Source organism: Pholcus phalangioides, unplaced genomic scaffold (assembly GCF_987345545.1).
Source record: "Pholcus phalangioides strain wild (caught in Gottingen) unplaced genomic scaffold, Ppha-v1.0 ptg000015l_1, whole genome shotgun sequence".
NCBI classification, from domain to species: Eukaryota; Metazoa; Arthropoda; class Arachnida; order Araneae; family Pholcidae; genus Pholcus; species Pholcus phalangioides.
In genome coordinates, this window is record NW_028301608.1 from 107834646 (window position 1) to 107847451 (window position 12806).

A 12806-nucleotide genomic window follows, 5' to 3' on the forward strand; every position below is an offset into this window, starting at 1 on the left:
ATTTATATCATTTATAAACTTCATTAGTTTTTTATGAATTATAATGTGTGATCGATGAGGACAGTCGATAGCTTCGAGGATTTATACTTCGCAGATGCTAAGATGTTACTTGAAGTGAAGAATAAAAACTAGCGAACATAATTAACACTTTCATATAACAGTAACAAATTATAACAGAAAACAACTAATTAGAGGAGAAGCACTTTTTAGTTGAAACACATTGGTAATTGCAATGGTATCACGTGCTGAACAGGATGATAGCCAGTGGAACATGTTTTTTCTTTTTCTAATCAAAAGAGAACTACTGCCATCTGTTATTGGCTTCATTGGTATGGGCTTTCTTGTGGTCTTCGCAATATAATATCATGTATTACAGAAAGTGAAAGTTCATGGCTCTAGTTGAATTTTCAAAATATAATGTTATCTCAATTAAAAATGTTTCCCTTAAAAAATTTGAAAATTGGTATTTTACTTTATTTTGTTTTGTAAACTGTGTTGTGAAATCTTTCTTTTCTCCCTGATATTACAGGGGCTCCTGGTGTAGGTAGGAATGAGTTGAAGCAGAGGATACTTGCCTATGACCCTGTTCATTTCAAAACCACTGTACCTTGTAAGTTATAAAGTCACTGGAAAATTATGTACCTTGTCATTTGAGTTACTTGCCAAGTTTCTGTTTATATGGACTAAGTTACTGTTAAATATCTGTTTATAAGGATGACAGATGGCACGCCACTAAAACACGAAACATAACTCTGACAACATTGAGTGTATGGTTAAGGCCGAGCAGATAGTGGAACGAAGAGGTACGCTATACAAGAGTTGCGACCAGGAAGAAAAAAATTTCACAGGGTGGAGAAAGAGACATTCTCATAGAGAAAGAGAATAGAGAAAATAGTAGGAGGGGTTCTGAAAAGTAAGGGTGTGATGATGATTATTCCTCTGTGGAAGAGAGAAGAAAAAAAAAGGGGAGAAGAGGACCAATCAGAACAGAATGGCTTACAGAGGGTGGGTCTCAATGAATTTTGTAAAAAAGAAATTTTGAGTTCTTGAAATCAACAGAAATTGATTATAATAACATACAAAGGTATTTTCTTCTAAAATTTTAATAAAAAAAAAGTTTTCTGCCTTAATAAATTTTTGATTGGGGGAAGGGGGGGGGGGAGAGGGGTGCATAAGTCTCTGATCCCACCAATATGCATTAGTAGATAGGGGACAGAGCTGATGACAAAATTTTGGTGACAAGGAAAGAACTCAGTTTCGCTAACTTTTGCTGACAAGGGGGTCAAAAATGGCTAAAAATTTGACGTAATACTTGAATGACCCCTAATCGAGAATTTGATAGCTATAACTGAAAAAATTCCTGTTTGGTTGAATGGGACGAATGGCAAACACGAATTGGTAAAATGACTTTCCCATGTTATTGGATTGGATGCAGAATGCTCATTTGTTCCATATTTTTAAAATTCTAAAATGGGACTTTTATTTCCTCTAATTCTGCTTCCCCCTGCCATTGTGAGGCATTAGAATGGAACTGTATATTGCAAATTAAGATACTTTTTTCATTGCAAAATATGTTTCATAGATATCTTGAGAAGTCTCTGGAAAAGAAATCTGAATCTGGTCAACTGAAAGAAACTGATCATGAACTTCAGGAAAGTTTTCGTCAATATTTGCCTTCCTTTTAGGAAAGTTATTGTAAAAAAGTGTATATGGATCACAGTTAATACTTTGGACAGATTACAACATTGAGTACAGGAATGTTTGTCAACAAGAGAGTGGGGGAAGAACACCTTCTAGCTTCCTACATAGTTTTACAGCCTGATAACGATAACTTATAGGGGGGGGGGGGGAGTTCGGTTAAACATTAGCTTCAGAATGGGTGGAAAAAACCCACTTTTGGCAGGAAACAAATTACATTATTTGATGTCCCGATAACTATAACAAATTTTTTCAAATGTTATGATATTGGTCTGTTCTGTTCTTTGAAAAAAATGATAACACCTGAATGATATATATTTGCCTTCCTTTTAGGAAAGTTATTGCAAAAAAGTGTATATGGATCACAGGATGTATATGGATCATAGTATATGGATAACATTATCCATCATTTTAATAAGTGGTGTCTATTATATTATAAAAATAGCTTTCAATGTATTTTATGGATAGCAAATATTGTTTGAGACATTTTTTAAATAAAAATGTGGTGTGGTCAAGAATGTCAGATGGCAGATTGTTGGAAAATTTCGGAGTAAGAAACATGAAATGATTTCTCTTCACTGTTTTATGAATAAATGGTATAAGTTATGTGTATTAATCGAATCCGCTTATTTACAGACTATTTATTCAAAGGGGATCATGAATGTACAAAACTAGAGGGAATTGAAACTTATTCTTATATTTTGTTGTTACATAGACACGAGCCGATCTCCAAGGCCTTGGGAGGAAGAAGGCAAAGATTATTATTTTGTTAGTCGAGAAGTAATTGATGAGGGAATGAAAGAAGGAAAATTCATCGACTATGGAGTGTACAGAGGAAACTTGTATGGAACTTGTCTGGATACAGTTTACACCATTGTCAGGTCTGGCAGAGTCTGCATACTCAATCCTCATCCTCAGGTGAGTTCAAACTTGTAACGTTTCTCTGCTAAGAGCAACTTTGCCAAAGCCGAAATAGTTAAAATATTCCAGTTCATTCACATGTGATGATGATCCAGTATTATAAATAAGTAATTAATCTGGTAATTATAATGTGAGCTGATATTTCGATTAAAAAGTCTTGCCACAAAGAGTAACAGGCCTACAATGGTACAATTATTCAATCATTACACTTCACTCGTAGTTACAAAAATTGATGGCAGTACTATACATAACAAGCATTACACAGAAACAAACTTCACATTTGATTCACAACACATGTATGCACATTCTGGCATGTGGCATTCATTTGAAATTCCTTGGAGAAATGTGTATGAGATGCATGTATGGTTAAGTAGTAGTATTATAAATCTGTACTTACATGCTGCATTAAATTTTTCTAAAACATTTTATGAAACCCCCATGTTGATGAAATTCAAATAGACAATCATCAACTTTTCTGTAAAACACAAAAATTGTTCCCATTTCTTAGTAATGAGGCAACAGTCATAAAAATCTGTCAATGTAATGTGAAGGCAGCAAAATTCTAAACATTTCAGTTTATCCAGTCAGTATGTTTTAAGCAGTTTTGGTGTTTTAGCAAATTTTTGAGTTCAACACCAGTTAATAGTCTATAAGGTTTTCGCGGCCATCATTTGATAAAAATTGTTTTTTCGGGTTCAAAGACCGTCGTCCGTTTGAGTTTGTTCTCAACGTTTCCCCAACACTAGTGGTTGGCATCATCAGGAGAATTGATAAACTGGATCAAAGTCAAGTTTTCCGGAGTCTCAGGTTGTATTTATGCACATAAGTGGCCAATCAGGTTCTACCAGCATAACAACTGTTTACAATACGCTGCCAGCCATAGAATCAACTGACCAATCGCAAAACAATAGTGTAGTTCAAGCCACTTATGTGCATAAATACAACCTGAGACTCCGGAAAACTTGACTTTGATCCAGTTTATCAATTCTCCTGATGATGCCAACCACTAGTGTTGGGGAAACGTTGAGAACAAACTCAAACGGACGACGGTCTTCGAACCCGAAAAAACAATTTTTATCAACACCAGTTGTTTGTTTTAAAAGAATCACACTTATGTACTTTTCACTCCTACATTTAGACTTTGAAGTTGTTGTGCACTGCAGAACTCAAGCCGTATATAATATTTATCAAGCCACCACCTTTTGAATTGCTCAAGGAAACAAGAAATAAAGCCAACGCTATTTCGCCATATGATGAAAACTATTCCAGAGGCTTCACTGTAAGTTATTATTATCTTATAATTAAAAAATGTATTTAATATTAAATAATTTTTAATATTAAAAAACAGTTTTTTTGATTATTATTTTAATTTTTTTGTGTTCTTAATGTTCATATGAGAAATATTTGATGTGTAAGATAAATTAGAAAAAAAAGAAGCTTCTTAAAAAATACACATGAAATACCTTTGAGCTGTGTGCAGTTCTGAAAATGCTTCCGCATGCACTAATATCTTACTGCATAGTTTGTGGAAATTCATTATATTGCATGTAAATAGTTATCTTTTGCCATGTGTCATGCCATGGAGCCGCAAAGCAGAATATGCCAAAATCTGTGACATATGTTGCAGAACAATTAGTGCCACTGCAGAACAATCTGGAAGAATTTGCAGAGAACACTGTTATGTGTGAGAATTTTTACTGCAGAACATTTCCGCAGTTAGCCGAGGGGATGTTGCAGAACAATGCAAAACGTTCTGCTTTGTGGCCATGCAGCATAACTGAACAAATCGCAAAGAAATCTTGGTGCCAGAACAATTTTTTAGGTGCTAAAAAAAATGTTTACCCAAACAAAAAGTTCCAAAAGAATGCTTCTTTTGACTTTTCAGCACATAATGACCTTTTCATATTGGCAGATGTGTTGCTATAAATTCCAAAACCATACCAGTCAACTCTCCAGATTTAGGCTGGAGACTCCAGATTTAGGCTGGAGACTCCAGATTTAGGCTGGAGACTCCAGATTTTTCATCCTTCCTTCTGCTCTCCGGATTTGTTAAATTTTCTTCAGATTTTGGCAGAAAATTAGACTTAACACGAGTTTTCACGTTGTGACATCAATGACTGCCGTCATCGTTAGGGAAAACACCCATTGAAGACAGCTGTGGTCATTTCCATTGAACAGCCGTAAAAAAGTCTTGGTGACCGCATTTGAACAACTGGCAAAGACGTGACTTTGTCTACGTAGCGTTTATTGGCAATCATTTATCAGGGGCACCTTGGCTGTCAAAACTGCTGTATAATCGTTATTGTATTCCATTAACAGCCGTGCGGTAAACACGTTTTTTCGTCAGCAGCTTTGTATTTTGAAGTTTTTTAAATTCTTTCCTTTGATTAAATATATCTTCAGAAAGAAAATATAAAACTTTAAACTATATAAAGCTAAATATCAAGCTTCTAAGAGTTCACTGAATCCAAGATTATCAATCACTGATAGCATCCACGAAAAGAAACATATGTTTTATGAACAGTATGTAGACGTGATTTCTCTGGAAAGACTCTGGATTTTCGTGGAATTATATTCTGCTCAGGGGCAATGTAGAACCTGCCTTGGGGGAGGGGATAATGGTCTTAATTGATTAAAAAAAAAAATTCAAAATTATTTTTTGTGAATTTTTTTTGGATAGAGTCTGTGAGTGCAGGGGGGGGGGGGTACTCCCCTCCCCTTTGGGAGAATCTCCAGATTTCTGGATTCCAAAAGTTGGCACGTCAGCAAAACATTTTGTGCAAATGTCAGCCTGTGATTTAGTAACTATGCAAAGAAAATTTTAGGTGCCAATACAATCGCCATGGCGACTTGCAATCTGGAATTTGTTCAGTCCTGCCATACAGAGTTACAACTGGTCTGAGCAGGTTGAAAAAAATTCCAAGATACTTTGCATGTCACATTCTGTTATAATTATAGCAGCATCTTGAATAAATGGATATATATATAAATTCCCTATTTCTGTTCAGTCCGACATTTATCTCATTCATATTCAGTCCTTTAACATGTATACCTGGTTTATACAAATTACAGTGGTCCTTTGCAGTTTGCAAACATAATTTGTTACACGCTATCGATCTAAGACACTCTTATTTACCAATACAAACTTCCCTATTAGAAACAATGACCTATGGTCAGTTGATGGCTCCATATATATATATATATATATATATGCCTGCATAATGATACTCAAGGTACTGGAAACATTTTTATAAATGGAAATTATTAACACTATAAAAAAATGCATCAAGACTTGAAGCATCAAGGGAGTAATATAGACAATTATATTGTTATTGAGGGTATCAGTATATAGGTTTTTATGTAATTTTTTAATTTGTTCTTCCATTAAAATAATGAAAAGAGCTCCAAAAAATGCTTGGGCCTAGCGCTTGAAACAGTTAAGAGAGCCCTGCTTCCAGTGAAAGAAAGAAAACCACCTGCACTGCGCTTAGATTTACATAATGTTTGACTGACAATGTGTATATGAAAATCCTCTCATCAAGGAGGCTTTGGTATTTGTATTTGCAAGATATTGCTAGATTATCAAGTCAAAATTTCTTCACAATTTTTGCTCATTTGGCAAAACACTCCTTAACTAAATGGTTTACAGAAACTTTGCCCCAGACATTTCGCTCCTAGCACATTTTGTCTTACCTGACCATGTGAGTGACTGTATGAGTGACCAAGTGAGTTGGATGCTTAAACCCTGGCATTTTGCCTGCCTAGACCATATGAGTGACCAAGTGAGTTTGACATTCAGCCCTTTGTATAAATATCATGAGAGCAGACCTGCCAACTCTCCGGATTTAGGCGGGAGACTGGATTTTTCATCCTTCCTCCTGCTCTCCGGATTTGTTTAAAATTTCTCCGGATTTTGCACGAGCTTACACATTGTCATGACGTCAATGACTGCCATCGTCGTTAGGGAAAACACCCGTAGAGGACAGCGGTAAAAAGTCTTGGTGACCGCATTTAAGCAGCTGGCAAAGACGTGACTGTGTATGTAGCGTTTATCAGCAATCATTTATCAGGGGAAGCCCTTGGTTGCCAAAATTCTTGTATAATCGTTATTGTATTCCATTGACAGCTGTGCGGTAAACACAAGTTTTTTCGTCAGCAGCTTTGTATTATTTACTGTATCACTTATATGGCCACACTGAACTTATCACTTGGCCTCTCACACATTCAGTCACTCATACGGTCAGCGTACGTGAAATGTCAGATGCAAAATTTCTGGGGTCAAAACGTTTGCCTCAAAATTTATGTTTCCCAATCCAAATTACTTGCAATCCAAAATGTAACTGCATTCATAGTGTGGATTTTCAATATATACAGAGTTTAAGTTCCACTTTGAAATGGCCATAAAGGCCGTGAAAGGAAAACTACTGGACAAAATGTTATCAAACTTGGTAGTAGTTTACAAGAGGTCATGGGATTCAATTTTCCGAAAAAAGTTAAAAAACTCGCCACCAGCGGGGAATGGCAGTGTATGAAATATTGCTAAATGAAATAAGACATGAAGACATTGTTTTAAAATATTTTTTACCATTTCTAAAACTTGTTACAAAGCATGTTCATGGGGCACACAATATTTTCTGAAAGAAAGTTAAATCTCATTACTGTGTTCTTAACTGTAGCTCTTAGCATATCAGGAGAAATATTATGGACATGTTGGTGTATCACATTTTTCAATTCTGCTGAATGGTTTATCATCATAAACAGTGGCTTTCGGGTAACCTCATAGTTAGAAGTCGCAGGGGTTGAGGTCTAGTGACTGGGGTAGCCAAGAAATGGGGAAGTGTCGGCTTATGATTAGTCATCTGTGAAATGGTGCTGAAGTAAGCGATTTTGTATAACCTCAAAAACTATTTTGTTTTAGAAAGAATTAAAAACATTTTAAACTGATGTCTTGTCTTATTTTGTTTAACAATATTGCATGCAGCACCATTCCCCGCTGGTGGTGAGTTTTTGAACTTTTTTTTTTGCGGAAAATTGAATCCCAAAACCTCCTGTAAAGTATTAAATTTTCCTTTCATGACTATTTCAAAGTGGAACTTTAATTATAAAGATATGTATATAAGAAAATTGAGAAAAGTATTCATTATTGTGTGTGAAGTTCAGACATGAGCCTATTTCAATTCCTTTCTGACTGTAACTTGACTAACGTATCAATATGTTTTGGTGAGTTTGTTTCCCAATTCAACTTATAACTATGAGCAAAGTTTATTTGTTTGTTTTCGTTAAAAATATACAGAAGATAAAGAAAAGAACAGTTGCATCAGATTTTTTTTTTTGTTCTGTATTGAAACAGGATAAAGAGCTCCAAAATGTTATAGACAACAGCTGGAAGATAGAAAGGGTTTACGGCCACATGTTTGACTGTGTCCTCGTCAATGAGGAGATAAACAAGTCTGTTCAAGAACTTTTGACCATCTTGAGGTTGGTTGAAGCAGAACCTCATTGGGCTCCAGCAGAATGGGTGCTATCATCTTGAAGATTAACTTCAGCGTTAAACAGTATTAAAAAGAAACTACAAATGCAAATATGATTAGTTAACTAACCTAGACATGGATAACTATGCAAACAAAAAAAAGTACATTCGTTACATGTAGTAATTTATCCCGCCCTATATATATATATATGTATATGAAAAAGAGATTTTTGTATCTTTAGGCATTTTATTATGTACAGTAAAGAAATACTTAAGTCATGTTTGTAAATCGTAATTTTTCAGATGATTTTTAAAAAGAAAAAGTATATATATATATTCATGTTGCAATAAATTCCTAGAATTTTTTCTATTGTTTTTGAGGTTATCGTTATGTGTACAAAAGCATGTGCTTAATTTTATTGTACTTGTTTTCTTGTTCAAACATTTTAATGTGTGGTGTGTGATAAAAAAATATGAACCGGTCGTGCTGTGTATAAGAAAGCTCTGTACTTTTATTAAATATATGAAGCATGTACTTTTTTATGTGATTCATGTGAGGATGTGCAATTCATTGGATTTTTTTTTATTGGAGCTCTGTGTGTGTGTGTGTGTTTTTGGCATTTCTCTTTTTTAAGGCATCTATAATATATTCTTCCTCTTATTATATTTTTTTTCCGTAATCTATATTGTCAACGTTTACAAATTTTATGAATGTATATATATAACTCTTTTATGTGTGTGTGTGTGTGTTTTACATTTTCTTTCATGTTGATTATCTGTAATATCAATTTGTTCAGGAAAAAAGAAAGTTATATTGCTAATGTGTGCTGACATGGTGTATCCTGACACTGACGGGCAACTCTGTGGTGTTTTGTCAGAACATGATATCTTCAAAAAATGGCTTTTTTATCTAAGTCTTGCCACACACACAATTATAACTAATTAGAAATGTGATAAATGCACAAATATGTGCTTACGGCTAAACATGCTGATGTATGATATTTTCATTTGTATTTGTGTGTATGCTTTATTTCTTATTTTTAAATTACAATGAAAATGCTTATATCTCAAAACTGATTTTGGAGTTATGTTCTAACCAAACACCACAGAATTGTCAGTTCTGTTTGTATGTTGAGGTGGATATCATTTTTTTTCAACGAAGTCATAATTATATCCAAAATCTATATTTAGTACAGTGTAAACTTCTGTGACTGCACAAGCATATCTCCTTATTTTATCAGTTGGAAAGAAAGTAGACAAAATTCTATTCTGGTTACACGTGGTCTGTTTCAAAAGTTCTTGGACTGCTCCCATAAAAAATATGATTTTGCATGCACATATTTATTTTATTGCTCAATATAAACTTGTTATCCATCTGTACAGTTTTTTTGAAACATTTGTATAATTTATTGAATAGTCTTATATCAAGAATAGTCTTTTTTTTAACGTGGTTAGAAACCTTCATTATATTTTGTTAAATGCCCTCTACATCATCATAGTCTTTCTTTTTAGGGGTATTTTAATTTTTTTCATAAGGAAAAATGGGTCTACCAGTCCAGAACGCAAGCTTATGCCGGTTCCTGGTTATGCCATCACGTGGCTCAAAAACTGACTCTTGAAGTCCTATGGGGGGGGGGGGGGGGGGAGAAAAGATTGGTGTGAAGTGCAGTTTTGTGTTTGCGAATGAGAAGAAAAATTAGATATAATCGGAAAAAAATCCTGTTACAAATATAATTTTGTTCTGAGCGACTTTGAATTTGCACTGCATTTTTCAAGAAAATGAACAAAGTCTGTGATGGTGACATCACATCTACAAAAATGCCATTGGTTTAGAAAAGAAAAGTCCGCCAGAGGTAAGGTGTTGGATATACAGGGTGGTAAGGAAAGTTCCTCCTACTTCACCGCACACCAACTCTAAGAACAACGTAAAGAAATTATTTCTGTCAAGGAATTTTTTTGAAAGAGACGACCCTCTTGAACTAGCAAATATTCCAGAAAAGGATTTATCGGGAAAAAAATCCACCATGTCAATATCCATATATGCTAATTACGCTACTATTAAAACACACATGTATCTCGTCTACATTCCACTGCGGAACTTCTATGCTAATTTCACTGATAAACAACAAAAGTTGCACTAACACGTTGGAGAGGGGAAAGAAAGTCAGTCCTACTACTTTTTGAACAGACTGGGTTCAGGTCTCATATGTTCAGCAATCATCGAGCTTATGTTTCTTCCCATATATAGTAATGTATAAATGTTTCATTCACATTACACCAGTAGAGGAAAACCACACCCACTCATTGAATCACTGATTCATGAAACTGTCGTTGTAAAGATTGATTGCATTTGCAGGCATTATCTTGCATTTTGTTATGTCAGGTTGAAAGACATTTAAATATATTTAAGAAAAGAGGGGGGGGTATAAAAAAAAAAAATTCATGCTTAAAAGACTCTTAAATTTGTACCCAGTCTATTTGAATATATATATGAAGGGTGTCCTGTAAATAGAGGTACAAACTTTTTTTAAGGGGAGGTAGAGAACATCAAAGAGGAGTGAGAATTGTGCATAAGAACCCATGATCTGCTGAAGTGGAAGTATGAGTTTTTCCCAAATCTAGCAGTCACTAGAAGTATGCAACAATATACGAACAGGGAGTTGGCAGGAAAAAAAATAGTATATTTTCCCTCCACCACACTGTCATAAACATTAGTCTATCAGTGTACGATCACTAAAGCAGAATATGTCGAAATCTGCGATTTACATTGCAGAACAACTAGTGCTACTACTGAACCACACATGTACCTCATCCATATTTCTGCTGGCGGAAATCAGTGCTACTGCAGAACAATCTGGAAGAATTTTAAGAAATTATAGAAAACACTATTATGGGAATTTTTACAGCAGAATGAACCAAAGCATTCTGCTTTGGAGCGCGCAATTATGTTAATGGGTTCCTATGCACGTCGCAATTGTTTTGATGTTCTTTACCACCTCTTAAGAGTTTTTGCCTCTATTTACGAGATGCCCTGTATGTACCCAACATTGTAAGCGAAATGCATAGAATATGAATATTTTAATCTTTTTCTAATGTTTTCTTTCACTGAAGTCTCACTGTACACACAAGGCGTGTATTCTTATTTTATTCCTATTGCTGAATGCATTTGGTTCATTATAATTGAATTGTACGGTTAATGTTTTGAAAAGACATCATAATTTTAGTTTGCATTTTATATTAAAGTTTTGGTTGCTATGGGTATTTCATGCATCACCACCACAGAAATTCATTCATCTTTGCATTAGCCAGCTGTTGAAAACCCTTTGTACAAACAGATTTAGCTCATTCAATTTTTTTGAGGGAAAATATGATTTATAGAGACATGTTCTCACACAACACGTAATTCTTGTCTGTTATAAATAGCATTTCGAGGCATCTTGGAATTTTCAATATTTTCTTGTCCGGGATTGGAGCAATACCGAAGTTTCTTCTGTTTTTATCATTTGATATCTTCCCAAGGTTTCATATTTAGTAAATCTGTTAAAATTTTGTTTTCATAGAGAGGTGGTTATATATATATTACAGAGTTATATAATAGGAAATTATATATATTAGAGTTTTTGTATATGTCGTAGCAAATCCATAGGCCATTAAAATACCTCATATTATTATTGTAGTCTCAAAATTCATGTCAATGCCAAAATTAGTATTAACAGGCAGATTATATCACCTGTAAATTTATTTTTTGACATTTAAACTTGCCTGGATAAAACAAAATTTTGTCTCATGAGGCAAGTTCTCCGAGGTATTCTTAGTTATTACCAAGTACAAAGTTGATAATCTTCTAATGTATTGGGATGAAGAGTTTAGAATGCACACAGGGAAAGAGTAATCTAAAGTAAAAGTGAAATGAACTAGTTTATTCATATGATCTCTCTCTCTGAAAAGCTTAAAGCTTTTTCAATCACAACGATTGGTCATTACAATGTCTGTCGGTGTGAATGGGGTACTTTTAATGTAGATTGAGATACAGTGAAACCTTGATTTAACAATACTCTGCGGACAAAAAAAAAACATTGTAGGGGGATTATCGTTATATCGAGAGGCAATATTATCATCAATGTTGTACCAAAATTTTTGTTTTGGCTTGTTTCTGAATCGGCGTTATTACCAGAAGAAAATGAGTTTTAGATATTTAATATCCACCGTAAAGAATTGTAATTGATCAGATGTTTAATAACATTTGTTTATATGCATTGCCTCTGTAAAGTTGTTTATCTCGAAAGAGCTGTAATCTCAAAAGTGTTCAACACTTTTTGGTGATCAGGTGGTGAAAAATACCGATTTTATTAGATGCCATCGCAAGTACAAAACAAGCGATTAAGTTAACATTGAATTCAAGACGATTTTGAGTGAAATATAAAAAATATCATTGTAGAGCGCTTGCATAATGTCTTGAAAATATCGCTACAGAGAGATTTACTATAGTAAAGGATATTGCTATATCGAAAGGAAAAAAACAGACTAGGCAATTCCAAAAACATTTGAAAAAAAAAATTGTTATAGATGGATTTATCGTTATACAAAGTAAATATGTCGAGTATATCGTTGTAGCGAACTTCCATTGTATTTTATAAATTTTACCTTGAAAGTGTTCCACACTTTGGTTTCTTCTAGAAGGAAAAAAAACCATCTAAAAAGTTCAACATTTCGATTA

At 34.2% G+C, this 12806-nt stretch overlaps 1 protein-coding gene across 1 annotated transcript in view; it reads left to right on the forward strand.

Moving 5' to 3' along the window:
• LOC149077319 (MAGUK p55 subfamily member 7-like) overlaps positions 1-9102 on the forward strand; it is a 44636-nt gene extending 35534 nt beyond the window's left edge. Inside the window, exons 12-15 of the mRNA XM_089245089.1 lie at positions 530-610; positions 2414-2616; positions 3758-3898; positions 7970-9102. Of these exons, the coding sequence (XP_089101215.1) occupies positions 530-610; positions 2414-2616; positions 3758-3898; positions 7970-8152 (608 nt within the window). The 3' untranslated portion in view covers positions 8153-9102. The remainder of the gene's footprint in view (positions 1-529; positions 611-2413; positions 2617-3757; positions 3899-7969) is intronic.
• The last annotated feature ends 3704 nt before the right edge of the window (positions 9103-12806 follow it).